The sequence below is a fragment of the Podarcis erhardii genome (genome assembly GCF_964252035.2).
Source record: "Podarcis erhardii genome assembly, chromosome: 8".
Lineage (NCBI taxonomy): Eukaryota > Metazoa > Chordata > Lepidosauria > Squamata > Lacertidae > Podarcis > Podarcis erhardii.
Window position 1 is genome coordinate 4,551,589 of NC_138499.1, and position 21,309 is coordinate 4,572,897.

At 45.5% G+C, this 21,309-nt stretch overlaps 1 protein-coding gene across 4 annotated transcripts in view; it reads right to left on the reverse strand.

Moving 5' to 3' along the window:
- The window catches only part of ADGRB1 (adhesion G protein-coupled receptor B1), a 381,906-nt gene that overhangs the window by 93,973 nt on the left and 266,624 nt on the right, over window positions 1–21,309 (reverse strand). For all 4 annotated transcript variants that reach the window (XM_081873967.1, XM_081873965.1, XM_081873966.1 and 1 more), the window contains exon 18: window positions 18,519–18,669. In XM_081873967.1, the coding sequence (XP_081730093.1) occupies window positions 18,519–18,669 (151 nt within the window). The remainder of the gene's footprint in view (window positions 1–18,518; window positions 18,670–21,309) is intronic.

Genomic DNA, 21,309 nt, shown 5'->3' on the forward strand with positions numbered 1-21,309 from the left:
TGCCACCACACCGCTGGAGCACAATTTCTGTTCTCTTCCTGAAGCAAAGTTCTTAATCTGAAGCACTATTTCTGGGTTAGTGGAGTCTGTAACCTGAAGCGTATGTAACCTGAAGCATTATGTAACCAGAAGTACCACTGTACACTGATACCACCAGATCTATAAATATCAATAAAGCAATAATAAGCTGGTTTTTTTCTTCTTTTTTTAATAAAATAGACTTGGAAAGCTCTTATAGTCTTTCGCTCTAACCAACATCTTGTTTCATCTCTCCCCCCCCCCATCCTGCACTAAATCTGATAACTCTAGATCGCAGAGAGTGTAAAAGCACCCGCTCATTGGAAGCCTGCTTGCAGAAGTTTAAAAGTCCCTTTCCTGCACATTTTTGTCGGTCTTAACAGGCCATTCCATATAATTATAGTAAATAAAATGGACCCAGAGAGCTATCTTAATGCTGCGCTATTCATTAACAATTACTATGTCCTTACTCTCCACGAAGCAAACTCCGTGGGGATAGCAAAGCAATTTGTGCTTGGTAAACGGCTCAGGCGTTGTGCTCTCAGACGTAATGCCGCACATCGCTAATAAGTAGGGAGATTCAAAGATTTTCCAATCTTTTGCAGGGACGTGAAGAAACCATGTTAAGAATAAGGCCTCTAGTGTATTCATCAGCAATGGTGTGTGTTTGGGGTAGCAGTGCAGCAGAGCAAAGCCATCATCAGTAGTAGCCCATGATTCCTTTATCCTCCTTTTTTTTTTTATCCTCCATGAATTTGCCTAACCCTCTTCTAAAAACATCTATCCTGAGAGCCATTTTTGCCTCAGTTCCACAGTGTAACCACACCTTGTGTAGAGAGTATTCGTTTAATTTTATTTGTCCTTCAGCTTTGTGTTTTTGATGTTTTTTTTTAAATTTATTTTGTAAGCCGATTAGAGCTATCTTTATGTTAAGCTGTCTATAAATTGATTCCATAATAACGGACTGTAGGGAATGCTCCTCTGCCTTTTTATATCTTTCCTGACTTTCCTTGCTCTTGCCAGAATTGAGGGATCTGCTCTTGGCACTTTATTCAGCTGATGTGCAGATTGGAGTTTAGATCTCCACCACCTTTCACACTTCCCAAATCCCAAATCCTTCAACAGAGTTCTCAGAAAACCTAAACAGCCCAGTATACCTGAAGGAGCGTCTCCACCCCCATCATTCTGCCTGGACATTGAGGTCCAGCTCCAAGGGCCTTCTGGTGGTTCCCTCACTGCAAGAAGTGAGGTTACAGGGAACCAGGCAGAGGGCCTTCTCGGTGGTGGCACCCACCTTGTGGAACACCCTCCCATCAGATGTCAAAGAGATAAACCTTTACCTGACATTTAGAAGACATCTGAAGGCAGCCCTGTTCAGGGAAGTTTTTAATGTGTGATATTTTAATGTATTTTTAATCTTTGTTGGAAGCTGCCCAGAGTGGCTGGGGAAACCCGGACAGATGGGCGGGGTACAAATAAATAAAAACAACTACCAGACTTTTAGAAGACATCTGAAGGCAGCCCTGTTTAGGGAACCTTTTAATGTTTAATAGACTACTGTATTTTAATATTCTGTTAGAAGCCACCCCTCTGGCTAGGGAAATCCAGCCAGAGGGGTGGGGTATAAATAAATTATTATTATTATTATTATTATTATTATTATTATTATTATTATATTGCAAGAAAATATCTGCACATAAACCCATATTCGGAGAATAGGAAAGTATTTTGAAATGTTTCAAAATGTTTATTTCTAAGTAGTCAGGGTGGTGTAGTGACCAGAGGGTTGGAACCGGACATGGGAGACCAGGGTTCGGATCTGCACTTGGCCATGAAGCTCCCTGGGTGGCCTTGGGCCAATCACTCCCTCTTAACCTAACCTACCTCACAAGGTTGTTGTGAGGATTAAATGAGGACGGAGAAGAACCATGCGCACCACCTCCAGCTCCTTGGAAGAAAAGCTGAGATATAACTACAACAAACCAACCAATGTGAATTTTGAGAGAAAATACACTTAAAAATAGACACAGAGATGCGCGATTTGTTTTTAATCTCAGGTTAATGCAGAAACAAAAGAGAATGGACTTATGGAAGAACACACAGGTGATAAACTGGAAATAGATCGATTCACCCATCACCATTCATGGTTGCTCTGTTTTTTTGTTGCTTAGCCTGATAATTTATCCAGGGCACTTCATAGCCATTCCTGGAGAACCTAACCAAATAGGATTGACTGTTGGCTGAGTTTGCTGAGGCATCATCTGGTGTGTGTGTGAGGGGGGGGGGGGAGGGAGAGAAGGAGTGTGGGAGAAAGATCATGCCAGGAAGAGAAAGAGATCCCAGCTTGTGTTGATCCTGAGAGAAATGTCATCCTTGTTGGCCGCCAGCTGTCAATAAAGCGCGGAATGTTATTCAAACAAATGATCGTACGCTTGCCCTTTATGATTATGATTTTGTGCCACAACCAAGCCAGGTTGGAAAATGCCAAGCAGAGTGGGCAGCTTCAGGAAGAGGAGCGTCCCTGGAAGGAGGTTTGAACTACACAAGAAAAGAATTTAGCAGGGGCTGGACTCTAAAATCGGGAAGTTAGAAGTGGCTACATTTCCCACTGATATGGACGCGGGTGGTGCTGTGGTCTAAAGCACAGAGCCTAGGACTTGCCGATCAGAAGGTCGGCGGTTTGAATCCCTGCCACGGGGTGAGCTCCCGTTGCTCGGTCCCTGCTCCTGCCAACCTAGGAGTTCGAAAGCACGTCCAAGTGCAAGTAGATAAATAGGTACCGCTCCGGTGGGAAGGTAAACGGCGTTTCCATGAAGTGCTCTGGTTCACCAGAAGTGGCTTAGTCATGCTGGCCACATGACCTGGAAGCTGTCTGTGGACAAATGCCGGCTCCCTCAGCCTATAGAGAGAGATGAGCGCCGCAACCCCAGAATCGTCCGCAACTGGACCTAATGGTCAGGGGTACCTTTACCTTTACCATTACATTTCCCACTGACATCTTCCACAAGTGGCTAAATTCTGTGTTCTCAGTGGCCAAATGGGTGGGTGAGGGGGTTTGGAGAAGAGTAGTTTGGGAATTCTGAATTGAAGGACGGTGTGGAAAAATTTGAAATAAAGTCTTGCCACGAATACTGAGCCCCTCCTAAAATCCCTTTGGCATGAATCCAAAGCATTCTTTAAGCCTACCACCTCCACAGCTGTTCGCTAATGTTTGCAATTGCTTCTCCCACATCCTTTCATCCATGCCTGTGTCGGTGGGATGTAATCCACTGAGAGAAGTCAAGCAAAACATTCCTTGTTTTCCTAGAGTGGACATGCGGGGGAATGTTTGGTCCAGCTGGTCAAAACCTTCCTGTTTCCCTGAACTGGACAAACTAACAGGAAAGATCAGATATATACGAGATCAAAAGTTCACTGAGGACTGGGGAAAATTTTCAGACTATCTGAAATGTGTATGTGATGAGCAAATAACGCTAGTGGGATTTCAAGAAGTTCTGTAAATGATAGAGGACTATTGTATTGATGAAAACTAGGTGTGTGAAGGTTTATAAAATGCAATATAAAATTAGGAAATGCGTATTTAAAAAATTTGAATAATGGATGATTGTCAGAGAGGTTGAAGGAAGTCTAAAAGAGAAAATATGTGATACATTTAGATTGGATACTATAAATGTATGTTGGAAAATTTAATAATTTTTTTTTTTAAAAAAACTTCCTGTTTCCTCCTGGCTGGACCATCCTTCCTTTGCATGTGACTAGAGGAGGGTGTGACCTTACCTGTGCAGGTAACAAAAGGGCAAGGCATGCTGCACTCTCTCTCTGACTTCCTCCGTCGTTGGAGCAGCTTTTTAGCTAGAAATGCTCTGTTGGCTTTCAGCCAGACGGTGGACTGGCCCCCTGCTGAAAAAGTTTGCTGACCCCTGGTGAAAGGCTTACACCAGCCTGCAGCCAGCTATCTCTTGTGCATGTAAAAGGGGAATGTAGACTTTCAGCCAACAGAGGACACTGGGATTATCCCCCTATGGGATATAGATCCACGTATGTACTTTGTAGCTAAGTCTGCCTTAAGGGATCCACACTGTGCTCTGCCTGATGTAAGTAAACTTCTTTTATACACAAGATTGTGGCGTGTTTATCCTTTTTAGAGGGATATAAGGGAATTTACTAGGAACTTAATAGTGAAAAGCATGGGTAGGCAAACTAAGGCCCGGGGGCTGGATCTGGCCCAATTGCCTTCTAAATCCATGTGTTTTTACATGAGTAGAATGTGTCCTTTTATTTAAAATGCATCTCTGGGTTATTTGTGGGGCATAGGAATTTGTTCATTTTTCCCCCCTTCAAAATAAAGTCTGGCCCCCCACAAGGTCTGAAGGACGGTGGACTGGCCCCCTACTGAAAAAGTTTGCTGACCCCTGGTGCATAGCTGTCAACTTTCCCCTTTTTTTAAGGGAAATTCCCTTATTCCGAATAGGATTCCCCGCAAGAAAAGGGAAAAGTTGACAGCTATGCCCTGGTGAAAGGCTTACACAAGCCTGCAACCAGCTATCTGCTGTGCATGTAAAAGGGGAATGTAAACTCTGCTAAGCAAAGGAACTTGCTAGCACAAGTTAGGAAGGATATCAATAAACAATATATCCTCTCCTGCCTCCCTGAACATTCCCACGGTGCCCATGCTAAGGATGCGCCCAGGATAAGTGGTCCAGCACCCCACCTGTCCTTCTGCTAGGGTCCCACATCCTACTAAGGCTTCCTACTGCTTCTCTTCCCATTCTTCCACCCAGAAGCCACTTTTAGAGGGAACCAAGCTCCGCTTCCCACCTCTTTCGGATTGCAGACTTGCTGCCAAATTGTCACGAGCAAAGGTGGCTGCTGGGGTGAAATTGCCAGAGGGAGGAAAAGTTAACAAGGCCTGAATGAAATCAATGTGGTCTGACAAGCTGACAGCCTAGTCAGCTAATTACTACTGGGTTGCATTAATCAATGCAGAGGGAAGCGTAGAGTAAACCAAAAGCAGGAGCTCTCTTCTCTGCAAAAAGGTGGAGAAGGCAGTATGCGTGGTCACCTGATCAGTCCTGGAAGAAAAGGGACGAGGGAGCTGGCAATTTAAGAGCACTGAGGGCAGATCTGGGCTTCGTGTGCAAAGCACATTCAGTGCATATTTAAAGCATGTGACTTGAGAATCATAGTTTCCACAGACAGAACTACAATTTCCCAGGACCCTTAACAAGCTACAATTCCCAGGATTCTTCAGGTGGTCATGTGCTTTGAATGTGTGTTGGGTGTGTTTTAAGTGTATGACGCAGACCAGTCCTGATTGTGCAGCTGCTATTATTATTATTATTATTATTATTATTATTAGGCATTTTAATGGAAAGCTACCTAACCTGCAGTTCCTGGACCAACACAAAATGCCACTATCCTTCAAAATCAGAACTTTCCCGGATTTTGCAGCGCAGTTCTTCAGCTAAACAGTGTCTTCCAAAAATGTGTATGCTAGGGCAAAGTGTGTATTAAAAATGCATGATGATGGCAAAACACACACACACACAAATAAAAACATAAAAAATACATTATTTTAAGGAAAATGTATATATTTGCCAAAAAAAGTGTGAGAATTTGTTTATTAGGAGAAATTTGCACTAGAAAGCTTACAAATTTCCCTGAGGATTTAAAAATAAACAAGTCGCAAATTGTTGCGGAAATATTAAGAACTAACTTTAGGACTGGAGGAATGAAAACAATTGAAGAAACCGAAATTAACAAATAGGTCCCTATCGCTGCAGCTTTAAATGCACTGACCTAGCAAAAAAATCCAGGTGAAACTCATGAATTGCAAGGTAGGCACAGATGCGTGCAGTTGAGAAGCATCCTGATTTTGTACCCCTTAGCTATCACCACTATTGCAAGCTGACATTTCTCTGTTGCCAGGTGTTCTGGGATCTGTGCAGAGAGGCTGAGCACAGGTACCTAAATGGCATGGTTCAAAGATAGCCAGAGAATCTTCTCTCCAATGCCTCTACTCCAGATCAACCAGTTCGTATGGGATAGCTATTTCAACCCAGACACTGTTTCTGACTGCACTATTCTGGATATGTCCAGCATCTTTGAGTACTTTTGCTGCAGAACAGTAGTCCCTCTGGAAAGCAGGAAGCTGTCTTATACCAGTTCAGGTCTTGGGTCGACCGACTGGTCAGTCTGGGTCAATCTGGGTGGAAATTGCAAAAATCTATGGGATAGCTAAGGGACGCGGGTGGCGCTGTGGGTTAAACCACAGAGCCTAGGACTTGCCAATCAGAAGATTGGCGGTTTGAATCCTCATGACGGGGTGAGCTCCTGTTGCTCGGTCCCTGCTCCTGCTAACCTAGCAGTTCGAAAGCACGTCAAAGTGCAAGTAGATAAATAGGTACCACTCCGGCGGGAAAGTAAATGGCATTTCCGTGCGCTGCCCTGGTTCGCCAGAAGCGGCTTAGTCATGCTGGCCGCATGACCCGGAAGCTGTACACCGGCTCCCTCGGCCAATAAAGTGAGATGAGCGCCACAACCCCATAGACGTCCGCGACTGGACCTAATGGTCAGGGGTCCCTTTACCTTTACCTTTATGGGATAGCTGGGTGTATGGCAATCCATGTCAACAGTGTCATTTTTGGCGATTTCCCTTGAAAATAGCTCCAAAACTTCTAATTTTTGGTGAATTATGAACTTGCCCCCCCCCCAAATAAAGATCAACAGCTTTTCCAAAGAAAGCCCAACCAGAAACTTTTCTGTCTGAATTTTCACTGTTTGAAAAGCCAGCCAGCCTTCAACCTTGCAAGGTTGTAACTGCACAAGCGAAATGCACATAAGGTGTAATTGCGCTGTATGACATCAGGTGTGGGGCCAATTAGGTAGTTTCTCATTAAAATGCAGACAGACACTAATGCTAAAAGTATCTATTACTGTTGCAGAGCCTAGGAAATGGCATTCCCAATGTCCCCCAGCTCAATCTGTTAAGTAGATTTAACAATACATTTTCCAGTCTCTGTAGCAGCAATGGACAGGTGTGAGCATGCTCTGAAGAAATCCAGGATGTTTCCTCTTCTGGAGAGGCCATTTCACCCAATCCTTACAGGCCTCTCCCCCTCCATCTCTCATGAGGATAAGCTCAGAGGCAGCCCGACTCTTTCCCCAAGAATTGTCTAAGAATGATCTTAAAAACCTAACTACTTACACAAAGGGTAGGGAGCCTAGATGCTGTGGGCCTCCAACTCCCATCAACCCCAACCAGCATGGCCAATGGCCAGGGATGATGGGAGATGTAGTTCAACAACATCTGGAGGACGACAGACTCCCTGTCCCTGACTTACCGTATTTTTCGCTCTATAAGACGCATTCTTTCCCTCCTAAAAAGTAAGGGGAAATGTGTGTGCCGTGCAGCTGTTCCAGAAGCCAGAACAGTGAGAGGGATTGCTGCGCAGCACTCCCTCTTGCTGTTCTAGCTTCTGGCTTAGCCCTTCAGTCCCTTTCCCCACCTCCGGGCTGCCCTTCTCCCTCCTCGGGGAAAAGCCTGCAAGCTCCACACACACGCTCCACGCAGCTCGTGAAAGGGAGCACTGAGCAGAGCCTGGGATACATGCAGGCTCTGCTCAGCGCTCCCTTTAAAGAATATTTTTTTTCTTGCATTCCCCCTCTAAAAACTAGGTGCGTCTTATGGTCGAAAAATACGGTATATCATAAGCTCACCCAACCCATCATGATAAGTGGTAACAGGTCAAATACATGATTCCCACCCTCTTCCCTTCTGAAATGCTTCTTCGGCCAGCTTGAATCACCAGCCAGGTGATCTATTGCAATCGCAACACAACTTTCATCTGTTTCCCATGCTTTATAACAAATAGTAAACTTTGACTCATGAAGACTGCAGCGACAATACAGAAGAAGAAGATCGTTTTGATGGCAGATGAAATATCAGCTGAGGACACTGGCAGTAAACCTTGGAGACGTCCCTTGGAGTTTTGCTTATTCGGCACAACTGCACTTAGAAAATGAATGCTGGGTTGCAGTAATATTTAGAGACTCTGGAAGGTTAGGTTTTTGAAGTCGTCATTGTAGTTCCATTGTCTGCGGTTATCCCAAACCCACATCCTACTTGATTTAGTTTCCATCAGGAGCTAGATCTGGAAACTGTTGTGCTAGCCAGTCAAGGGGTGACGACTGGAAATGTCTATCTCACTGATTTGTGTCTCGATGAAAGACAAGGATGGTGCCTTGCATCTGGGTGTCCATCCAATTTTGGGCAGGAAATTATCTGAGACATTTTGTAGAGCAGCCTTTGCCAATCAAGTGCTAGGGCTGGGAGTGATGTGAGTTGTAGCCCAAGATACCTGGAGGGTACCAGCTTAGCGAAGGCTGCTGCAGAGTTTCTGCGGTTGCCAAATATTCTGAGCAATGAATCTGGAAAATCCCTGGATTCTGCTAGAAGGTTTTGCACAGTGGTATCTACGACAATTGTATTGTCCTTTTTTCTGAATATTGTAATTTTAAAACAAAATATTGAGCTTTTGCAGGGCCTGTTGTGAATATTATCCACACTTATACTGGCCTAGCATTCTATTTTTATAAAAATAATAACAACAAGAATCCAAGCTCCAACCCAAAATGATTTATTTTTTAAAAAAACACAGTTTGTAATAAATGACATTGTGCAAAATACTCTTATTACTCTAAAAGCTATTTATTACTATGCAGCTCTTACAATGTGTTAAATAAACTGGAGCAACGAGGGCTTTCATAGCAATCATACAAATTCTCCAAGAAATAAACAAATCCCCACGTTGGTCCAGTACAGTCATACCTCGGGATGAATACGCTTTGGGTTAGGCAAATTCGGGTTGTGCTCCATAGCGACCCAGAAGTAATGGAGCGCGTTACTTCCTGGTTTTGCCGCATGCGCATGTGCAGACCATCAAAATGACATCATGCACATGCGCAGAAGTGCTGAAATGTGACCCGTGCATGTGCAGATGCGCGGACATGGGTTACGTTCGCTTCGGGATGCGAACGGGGTGCCGGAACGGATCTTGTTCGCATCCCGAGATACCACTGTATAATGGATCTGCTTGACATCATTACAACTGCCAAGGTAATATTTGTTGGAACAAATTTCCAACAAAGTCTTTCAAGTACTGTTAAACCAATGGGGGGTGGCTAGCAGAGTTTTGGCTGAAGTACGAAACACAGGACTCAGATCTCTGCTCCATGATGGTGACCATGACCAAATACAGATCCAACCACCTTACATAAGATATGGGATGGAGGATGAACCCAGCATGCCATGATTCTGAAGCAGACACACCTGATTCAACCTGCCCCCTCCAATATGGGAACCAGGGTATAAGCTCACCCCAGGTTCTGTGCATTGCCAGATTCCCTGTCTCTTTGGGATTTTCATACAAGGTGGTCTGAAAGCCACCAGTCTCATTTCAAAATGAGTCATTCTAGCACTGGAAAGCCTCAGTCACACCAAGCATGGGAAATTGGATACAAGGCCTCCTGCTCCATAATTCTGCTCCGCAAACTACACGATAAGTCAAGCTTCCAAGGGACTTTGGAGCACATTTCCAGAACTCTGGAACCGAGCCTTACCCACAACTAGAAGAAGTGGGTGGCACAATGCAGAAATGGAAACTTCTCTAACTTAACAGCTGTTAAAATGGGACCCCAACACAGCATTTCCCCTAATCTTTATCTGAGCAGGTGAACCTAAGCTCTGCATAACACAACGAACAACTGAACATCAGAAATGTACTCGAGAGACCATCTTATTCCTTATATACTCAGTACATCTCCTCCATCTATGGGTCATCTTCTCCTATGTGTTGCAAAGATCTTCAAAGCCCTTTCCACGGCAACATGGAGCAGGACTTTTAGTCTGGCTGCCTGTTCTGTGGAAGAGCATTCGAGATAATACATGCGCCCACTCCCTGGGAACAGCTGGAGACATTTTTTGTTCCAACAAGCCTTCTTCTCTGGATGACTAGGTCTCTATCGTGGGTGTCTACTTGGCATTCTGGTTTTTTAAAAAATCTGCTGCTATTTTCTGTATTGTTTTAAAATGCCTTTTTTTTTTTAGCTGTCTCTTACTGCATTTTGCACTCATCACCTTGGGATGTGTGTGGTAAGTGATTATTAAATAAATAAAATGAAAGTGCTGTAGCTAAAAAGGGTTTGAAAGCAGATGGAGACAAGGGAGCTAGGTGGGACGAAGGAACTGCGCTGTTTTATTGCAGTACTGTAAAAACCTTGATAAACTATAGATAACCAAAGAAAGAGGAGGGAAGTTTCAGCATCCTAAGAGCAGCTAGCTAGTACAGAGGGCTCCCAACAGTGCCTTGAGTGTTGAAATCAATATAGCAAGTCCCTGCTCGGAGCGATGGGTCTTGATGAGGTGGAAACACTCTTACAGGGAAATGTACATGTTTACATACGTTTTATATAGTTTGTGTGGCAATGCACACAAAGGAAACAGAACATAAAATATGAAAAATGTACATAAAATAATTGTTATTGCTATAGGTAAAGGTAAAGGTACCCCTGACCATTAGGTCCAGTCGCGGACGACTCTGGGGATGCGGCGCTCATCTCGCTTTATTGGCCAAGGGAGCCGGCGTACAGCTTCCGGGTCATGTGGCCAGCATGACAAAGCCGCTTCTGGCAAACTAGAGCAGCGCACGGAAACACCGTTTACCTCTCCGCCGGAATGGTACCTATTTATTTACTTGCACTTTGATATGCTTTTGAACTGCTAGGTTGGCAGGAGAAGGACCGAGTAATGGGAGCTCACCCCGTCATAGGGATTCGAACCTCCAACCTTCTGATCGGCAAGCCCTAGGCTCTGTGGTTTAACCCACAGCGCTACCTGTGTCCCTGTTATTGCTATAATGTGGCTATTATTGAGGATATATTGGAAAACTAATAAAAACCTACTTTTTTTAAAAAAAAAAACCTACGTAAAATATCTAAGATGACCAAGACCCATTCCACCATTGGGAGAGATGGAAAGCAGAGCTCATTCCATCAGCTCTGCTGAAAGGCCAGCTTGTTCTGGCAACCCCTACCCCTGAACGGTGCAAGCTGGTCATCATAAGAACAACTGTTTAAGAATTGGTGCCTGAGTTTTATTTTATGTTATTTATTTAGCCCTATCCCCTTTCCCTTGTGTGTTGTGGTTTTTCAGATCGTAAGCCCGCAGGCAGGGACTGTCTTGTTTTTATTGATTGTATGTAAGCTACTCAGAGAACTTTTTTGGCTGAAGAGCAGGGTAAAAATACTCTGAATAACAATAATGCGGAGGAATAGCTCAGTTGGTAGAGCAAGAGGCTTTTAATCTCAGGGTTATGGGTCCAAGTCCCAAGCTGCACAAAAGATTCCTGCATTGCATGTTACTGCACTAGATGTTCTTCATGGTCCCTTCCAATTCTACAATTCTATGCAAATAGAAGGGGAAGAAATGGAGGCAATGAGAGATTTTACTTTCTTGGGCTCCATGATCACTGCAGATGGTGACAGCAGTCACAAAATTAAAAGACGCCTGCTTCTTGGGAGAAAGGTGATGACAAACCTAGACAGCATCTTAAAAAGCAGAGACATTACCATGCCAACAAAGGTCCGTATAGTTAAAGCCATGGTTTTCCCAGTAGTGATGTATGGAAGTGAGAGCTGGACCATCAAGAAGGCTGATCGCCGAAGAATTGATGCTTTTGAACTATGGTGTTGGAGGAGACTCTTGAGAGTCCGGTGGACTGCAAGAAGATCAAACCTCTCCATTCTGAAGGAAATCAGCCCTGAGTGCTCCCTGGAGGGACAGATCCTGAAGCTGAGGCTCCAAGACTTTGGCCACCTTATGAGAAGAGAAGGCTCCCAGAAGATGCTGGGAAATATGGAGGGCACAAGGAGAAGGGGACGACAGAGGATGAGATGGTTGGACAGTGTTCTTGAAGCTACCAGCATGAGTTTGACCAAACTGTGGGAGGCAGTGCGAGACAGGAGTGCCTGGCATGCTCTGGTCCATGGGGTTATGAAGAGTCGGACATGACTAACAACAACAACAACAACAACAACAACAACAACAACAACAACAACAAATGATTCTATGAATAGCTACCAAGGAGGACTTCCTATATTGATTTCAACATCTGTGGCAATGGGAGCTCCATGCAGTATTTTGCCACTCTTGGAGAGCTGGGAATACTTTGGAGCAGTGCTTTTTTCTGGGGGAATGCAGGGGTACGCATACCCCTAAACATTTTGTCAACCTTTATACTTTTGTTCATTTACTGTATTTATTTTCCCCAATTTGAACTATAAAATGGTGATTTTCTTGAGTCAAAATGAGAGTAGTACCCTGAACCATCTTTTAAAAAAGAAAAAAAAACCCACTGCTTTGGACAACCTCACAAGTGGGTTTTTTCACCTCAAAAACTTCCGAGCATATATATTTATTTTCCATTTGACATGATTTATATACTACTGAACTGACAAAACTCTGTAAGCAGTTTATGTAAAGTATATACACGAAACTGTAAAGGGTATGGGGTTTTTTCTTTAAAAATCCACACGGAAACAGAATGTGGCAGACTTTGCTCCTGACTCGTGATGAACTGACCCAGCAAAGGTTTTGTCTTTGGAAGAAATTCTGTAAAACCCATTACTGGTGAAGCCAGTATTTTGTGAAGCCGGTTTTGTGGCCTGACCACAAAACTCTTAAGAACCAGTTAAGAGGGAGCCTAACACTGACAAACAACTCCAGATAAGGTACAAGAAGGGCTCTGAATGTACAGTAAAGTCATGGCTTGAATCAAGTTGCATTTCAAGGATAGTGGTTGGAGATGGTGGGGCAATGGGCAATGGGTTGGCAGGAGATGGTTAGCCAGAGGAGGAAACAGCATTTTCTCTATATAGTGCATTGTTTTGTGGGAAATGGGACACGCCTTAAAAACGAAAATGCAACTGGATACAATATGCTTACTATCAAGCCAAAGAGGAAATGAATGAGGACTAGAATACTGACTGCCTTGTTCTCATGCTCACACAGAGTTATTAGTTCCATTAAATTAGGTCCCTCGTTCCTAACAGCAAATTAACTTGCATCGTTTTTAATAATGGAGCTCACTTTGTGAATATTAAAGTGTCTTTATTGCTGTTCTGTTGCTGCGAAACTGGCCGACAAAAAGATCTGGCCATTATTTGACTCCCCAAATAAAATAAAAATAAAAATAACCCCTCCCCCCTTTTTTAAAAATTGGTTTGATAGCCAAACTCATCAAGGAAGGCACAAACATACTTTTCCAAAATAGCCAGAAATCACTCGCGTTTTGACATGGAACCTACTGTATCTGCCAATCTCCTCAAAATGCAAGCAATTGAGATCCACAAGCAATGCTACTTCCCCAATGAAGGTATGCATTATTAAAATATTTCTATACCATCTCCCATATCAACCCTGTGGTAGTTGACAGCCGTAAAAGGCAATCCAAGAAACAAATTTAAAACAGATGGCAATAAGCGCAAATTAAAACCAATCCATAAAAAGGCGCAGTATCGGGAATACCCAACATTCAGGGTTGGTGTTTAATGTATTTTCAGGACTCACTGAAAACTCAACAAGGTAGGTGCCTGCCTTATTTCCAGGGCGAGATGGTTCCATAAACTCAATGCCACAACAGAGAAGGGTCTCACCCCTGGGCTGGACTTCCACAGCCTGCAACACGATCAGTAGGGCCATATTTTGCGACCTTAAGAACTGGTTGAAGTCATTTCTTCATAGAACTAGGTCCCAAGCTATTTAGGGCTTTTAAACATTAGCTGGAAGCTAATGGACAACTGGCGCTGCTCTTTCAGTGAAGGAGTTAGACTTCAAGGGAGGCTGCCCCGTTTAGGAACTTAAATGCTTCATTTTTACACAAGCTGCAGCTTTGAGACCAACTGTAAGGGCAGCCCCGCAGAGAGTCCATTTACAGTAGCCAGGTTTTGAGCTTACCAGGCACAGGGATCAATCAGATGTCTGTGGGAAACCCACGGGCAGGATTCAAACACAATGGTCCTCTCTTTCCCCGTGGCTTCGAGCAGCTGCTACTGAGAAGCATTGCTGCCTTTGATCATGGAAGCAGAGCCTAGCCGTCATGGCTAGTAGCCATTGAGAGTCCTCTCCACCTCCATGAATTTGTCCAGTCCTCTTTAAAAGCTATCCAAGTTGGTGGCCATCACTGCCTCCACAGCTGGTACAAGGAATGCACCCAGACTATATATACCTGTTACTTAAGGGAGAGCACAACAGGCAGAATACCCAATCCCAGGAACAAGGCCCCCACAGCTCCAAGCAGTTGAAATTCAGCTTCAACTTTTTGACCCTCAAAAATCCCACTACTGTGTCCAGGCACTATGTTGGCACTAGAATGTCCACATCTGTTTCAGGTATAACAGAGAGATGGAGCAGGGGTTCCCAAAGCATATGAATGACACCACAATCTCAATCTCCTAATGGTCACACCCAATGGCTACATATGCAGTGCTGGAGACAGAATGGAACTCTGAGGCGTCACGCAACTCAACACCAGTGAAGGCGGTGAAGGTCCTGTGTGAGTGCCTGGAGGCAGTTGGAGGATGGATGGCGGCTATCAGATTGAGGTTGAATCCTGACAAGGCAGAAGTACTGTTTTTTAGGGACAGGGGGTGGGCGGGAGTGGGGGACTCCCTGGTCCTGAATGGGGTAACTGTGCCTCTGAAGGACCAGGTATGCAGTCTGGGAATCATTTTGGACTCACAGCTGTCCATGGGGTGCAGGTCAATTCTGTGTCCAGGGCGGCTGTCTATCAGCTCCACCTGGTACACAGGCTGAGACCCTACCTGCTCGCAGACTGTCTCGACCGAGTGGTGCATGCTCTGGTTATCTCCCGCTTGGACTACTGCAATGAGCTCTACGTGGGGCTGCCTTTGAAGGTGACCCAGAAACTGCAATTAATCCAGAATGTGGCAGCTAGACTAGTGACTGGGAGTGGCCGTCGAGACCACATAACACCTGTCCTGAGAGATCTGCATTGGCTCCCAGTACTTTTCCAAACACAATTCAAAGTGTCAGTGCTGAACTTTAAAGCTCTAAACGGCCTCGGTCCTGTATACCTGAAGGAGCATCTCCACCCCCATCATTTACCCCAGACACTGAGGTCCAGCGCAGAGGGCCTTCTGGCGGTTCCCTCCCTGCGAGAAGTGAGGTTACAGGGAACCAGGCAGAGGGCCTTCTCGGTGGTGGCGCCCACCCTATGGAACGCCCTCCCTTCAGATGTGAAGGAAATAAGCAGCTATCTTATCTTTAAAAGACATCTGAAGGCAGCCCTGCTTAGGGAAGTTTTTAATATTTAATGCTGTATTGTTTTTAACACTTGATTGGAAGCCGCCCAGAGTGGCTGGGGAAACTCAGCCAGATGGGCGGGGCATAAATAATAAATTATTATAATATTATTATTATTAACAGCCAGGGTGTCTAGCTACATCGATCCAACACTCTCCATTGAACTGACCCTGAATGTAGGAGCAGAACCACAGAACTAACGTGGCCCCGAGTTCCAAGCCACAGAGACAGCCTGTCACGATGCCCTGGTTGAGGGCATCAAAAGCTGCTAAGAGATCAAGCAAGAACAACAGGGTCACACTCACAGAATCACATATTTGCAGATTATTGTAGACTCCAAGGGTCACTGAGTCCAACCCCCTATAATGCAGGAATCACAACTAAAGTACCCCTGATATGTGGCAATCCACTCTTCCCAAGAAAGAGCATCAATGTATGAACACATGCGATGGACATGACTGCCAACAAAACTTGCGCATACTTCCTGTTCACATGCTACGTTTGCAAGTTTGAACTTCCAATAACTGTTTTAGGAGAATACTTATAAAATATGTAATGTGTGAATCAATCCCGCACTTGTATTAGAGAAAGATGCCCTTCGCCAAGGACTTCTCAGTGTGATTCCTAATGGGATGCTGTTCTTTGGTCAAGAGACTCTCTATATGCCCACCTTTGAGATGTCCTTAGTTGTTTCGGGTAAAGTGGGTAAGTGAAGCGGATGACCAAAAGGAGAATAGATGGTATGGATCTGGGAGAGTTTGTGAGGTCCTGTGCTGAACTAAAACTTCTGAAATGGGAATAGATGCAATTCTAAGATGTACTGAAAGAGGAGTTCTAGACTGCATTCAGATATAAGAATAAACTATGGAAATAAGTTACAGTGAGACTTAGCTCATGTGTTCTGCCTACTTTCTCCTTCTTAAACACAGCCACAAGGAGATAAGAAGCTTTCACTTCCAATAGGGTTTGACCACAGTTTAGTGTTACATCCCAACCCTGAACTTTAGTTCAACTATGGTTTGTTTTCTCTTATTCAAATCAATACAACAAGAATAATAGAAGTACTGAAAAGCAGCCCAGTATAGCCAGAAGACACATAATATTAAGTACTTAAGAGCATCAGGGGGAGGGGGAGCATGCAAGACTGATGCCTCATGTCCAAACACAGCTACCGTGGAAGAAGGGGCAAAGGAACATAAAGAAGATAGAAAGCATATGTCTTAAACTGTCCGTATAGGACAGAGAATCTGGGTCCAATTGTATAAACCTCCAACTTGCTCTTACAATTGCTATCTACCTATTCAAGAAGAGAAAAAATAGAGAGGAGCAGTTAAGGCAGCCGTTCTCAACCTGCGGGTCCCCAGATGTTGTTGGACTACAACTCCCATCATCCCTGAGCTCTGGCCTTGCTAGCTAGGGGTGATGGGAGTTGTAGTTCAACAACATCTGGGGACCCACAGGTTGAGTTAAGGTGAGGGAGAGCATTTTCACTTTTCTCACCTGGCTACAGAGCAAAAACTGAGGGGAAAAGTGACTCGGTCGCCATTGTTTCCTGCACAGACACACCACGAGAAATGCTGCTGTCCTCAAAACTTAAATTCCTAGAGCACCTAATCCTACAATGCAAGGCCTGGACTTTTGGGAAGGGGTTAGGCTTTGGGCCTGCCATGGACTCAGGCAGGCACAGACAACACTGTATCTTTAAAGCCACTTCAGTGCAGATGTTTCCATGGCAACTAGTGGACCAAATACATTAGTGTTTCTAATAATAAACCAAACCTTCATCTCGGGAAACCTGCCTTCCCCAGTGCCCCCTCTCCTCCCCTCACCCCCATCTCTCCTCACTACCTTTTAGATTTTCCCCTCCCTCTCCCACGATGAGCCGCTCTTCGCAAAGTGAGGGAGGAGGAAGGAGAGAACGGCCCAACGGGCCTCGCAAGACCTGAAGCTCAAGATGATGGTCACCAAGAGCATCGTGGGATTGGTCCTCGATGGGAGCAGTTCACCTAGGGACCCGGAACAGGGTGAAAGTCAACTGAAAGACTGCAAAAAAGGGGTTTGGACCTGAGAGAAAACAAATCAAATAAAGGCATCTTTCCTTGCTTTCCTGTTTTACAAAGTCCTAGCAAAACTCATAAACGCCAATAATTCATGCCCTGACCAGGCGGTCCTCCTCCACGACAGCCTAGTTTTGATAACAAAGAAGCCACCATCACCTTCTCCCTCTTTACTTGTGCAAGAGCATGCGAGGCAAATCCTTTGACAAGCGCCAATACACCCTTTTGACCTCATTTTGAGGCGCTGCTAAGAAGGCATCAAAGCAACTGTAGAAAAAGCTGCCGTGACGCTCCGAAATCACAAAAGAATGTCCCTGAGAGGCGTCCCGGAGCGTTTGAGGAGCCAGGGAAAGAGCAAAAGGTGCCAGGAAGATTCCTGAAAAGGATCGACCAACAATACTATATGAATCCATAGTGGAAGGCCTGAGATTCAGAAGCATCCAAAGTCACAGATCTCCTCGCTCCAGAACCCATTCACTCACTCGCTCATCAAGCCTCTCCCATCTCTCTCTAACAGTCCAGGCAACCGGCCGAAAACTGCAGATGACATAAGTGGGGAAGGGGGTCAGTTAGGGGTACCCAGTAGCCAGCATTGATGGAGGGGAAAAAGAAGAAGGGTGTTTTCAGGCAGGGAAAGACAATGGTGACATTTCAATGCTGCAGTGATCTTGAACCAGATATTTTATTGTTGTTATTTAGGTCACAGATTCTCAAAGACACATGTCAGTCGCTTTCTGACAACGGTGATGCTTATTGCAATGTGCGTGCACACATGCACACACATGCACAAGCAAACACACATACAATATCCTTGCCATGCACACCCAGACGGGGACTCACACGCGAGTGCGCACACCCAGCCTTGCACGGCACTGCTTGTCACACTGAAATGTCATCCGCTGGACCATTTCCTTTGCTTCTCTCTCTCTCTCTCTCTCTCTCTCTCTCTCTCTCTCTCCCCGCCTCCTTCTCGGCACACACACACACACACACACACACACACACACAAATGCCAAGACTTCATTCCTTTGGATGCCGCACAACTGGTGAGGCACACTTACCATTTTGGCACTCAGCTGGGCTAAGATGGCGAAGGTGGAGATTCTGTCACACAGGCATTTAGTTCGGAAAGGATCGACCGGGACTGTTCGGCAGCCACGCCAGGACCAGGCGCCAAGCTGAGACGAAGAGGAGGAGGAGGAGGAGGAGGGTCTGTGAAGGGAGGGGGAGGGGAGCCCAGTGCAGAGGGAGAGAGCAAGAGAGAGGCAGAGAGGGAGGGAGAGAAAGACAGGCACACACACAGAGGGAGAGAGAGGGAGAGACAGGAGGGAGAAAAAGAAAAAACAGGCATCACTAACAAATTGCCAGAGGGAGAGAGAGAGAGAGAGATAAAAAAAACCAGGACAGCAGCAGCAGCCAACCCCCTTGCCCACTGTACACGTGGCCCTCCCCCCCCCCATATGACACCCCTCCAGTGACACATACCCAATGCCTTCCCACACACCTGGGACATCACTTATGGCAGGCTGCATCAGCGCAACCCCATGTGCCAAACTTCCCCCCCCACTGAGGCATGGCTCATGATCCTTTGAAAGATGCGCCCACCCACTTCCCAATAGCCTCTGATCATAATGCTCTCCCTATACGTCTCGCTGTGGCTGAACTCGCCCCAATGGGCTTGGGACTTCCTCTTCTTTGCAATGACTGCCCCATCGCTCACACGGAGCGGACGTCACAGCAGAGGAGATGGGCCACAATCTCCCCACATGCTCATCGGTGATACACATGGACAGCCCTTCCATGCGCTCATAGCATCACCCCCTGGCATGCTCAATTTTCACTTTATTTCCCCCAAAAGGGATGGCTTGCTTCCTTACCAAACTCAATCCAACTGAAGACCTTCACTGGTGTGCATATACCTGCCTTCCAGCTGACCAGGACACCTCTCACGTTCTGCGCCACCAGCAGCAACAACAACAACACCATGCTGCACTTTCACGAAGACTTTTGGTGTCAAAACAACCTGAAACTCAGCACCAAGCAGACGGCTGCTCTCTCTCCCACTACCCCAAGCCGGCACGCGCCGGCACACATGCAGCCTTTCCATGCTCACACACCCTCAGCCACAGCTGTCCACACACCCACAGCTATTCTACATTGAAAAGATGAGAGGGAGAGGAAAAATTGCAAGGTGCGCAGTGGGGAAATGGACTTTGCTGCTCAGTTTTGCTGCTCAGCTTTGGAATTTGCAGCCAACCCTGCTTCTCTACTAAGCAGGAGATGTGCTTGTCTTGAAAATACCTGTTGGACTTATTTGCACATTACATTTGTGGATGCGCATTTCAAATCCACCAGGCCCACATTCACACCAGGCATTTGAAGCTTTGAACTGTCACGGCGTGTCCCCAACAAAAGACTCCTGTGAGCTGTAGATTATTAAAGGACGCTGGTAATTTTTAGGAGATTCCTATTCCCCTCCAAGAGCTACAATTCCCAGAGCGGTTTAACGGTCAGTCCCACTTCACAGGGAACTCTGTGAATTGTAGTTCTGTAAGGGGGACAGGGCATCTCTTCACAGCTCTTGCCACCTTAACAAACGGCAGCTCCCAGAATTCTTTGGGGGATGCCAGGACTCTTCACAGTGTCTTAAATGCAGGGTGAGAATGTGGTTCAAGAGCACATCTAATAATTGGACTGTGTGACATGGCCTTCACCCTTAAATATCCCTAACCTTTCCCTAAGGGGTTAATTTGTTGGTGGGGAAGGGAAGGGGGTTCTCCACCCCCATCGTTCTACCCAGACACTGAGGTCCAGCGCCGAGGGCCTTCTGGCGGTTCCCTCACTGTGAGAAGCCAAGTTACAGGGAACCAGGCAGAGGGCCTTCTCGGTGGTGGCACCCGCCCTGTGGAACACCCTCCCTCCAGATGTCAAAGAGAAAAACAACTGCCAGACTTTTAGAAGACATCTGAAGGAAGCCCTGTTTAGGGAAGCTTTTAATGTTTGATGCATTACTGTATTTTAATATTTTGTTAGAAGCCGCCCAGAGTGGCTGGGGAAGCCCAGCTAGATGGGCGGAGCATAAATAATAATAATATATTATTATTATTATTATTATTATTATTATTATTATTATTATTGTTATTATCATTATCATCATTATCATCATTATCATCATAGCACATCCTGAATCTCAAGAAACGTACACCAAAGAATAATTTCCTTATATGGGACTCTTAACTTAATCACCATCATGCATAGCTTGCCATGCAGAATGTTCCTTCCAAGACATAGTGCCAAAGTTTCTCTTGATGAGAGCCAGTGTGGTGTAGTGGTTAAGAGCGTTAGTCTCGTAATCTGGGGAACCGGGTTCGCGTCTCGGCTCTTCCACATGCAGCTGCTGGGTGACCTTGGGCTAGTCACACTTCTCTGAAGTCTCTCAGCCCCACTCACCTCACAGAGTGTTTGTTGTGGGGGAGGAAGGGAAACAAGAATGTTAGCTGCTTTGAGACTCCTTAAAGGGAGTGAAAGGCGGGATATCAAATCCAAACTCTTCTTCTGCTGCTGCTGCTGATGCTTCCCGAACTCTCCAAGCTCCAATGGGAGACTTCCAAAGTCCTACAGAGTCTTCCCCACATGGCATGTCCTGGGCTGCATAGCTCTCATATGGATGCAGATGCAGAAAACCTCCTTCATTTCCCCCAGAGTTTTGCTTTTCAGCCTCTGCTGTCACAGAACTGCATTTCCATGATGTATAGCGCCAGCATTCACACTTCCTACTTTCAGGGAACCAGGGCTGAGCTGAAATCTATCAGAAGACTTTCATTCTCCCGACCTTTTCTTTTTTCCTCCCTC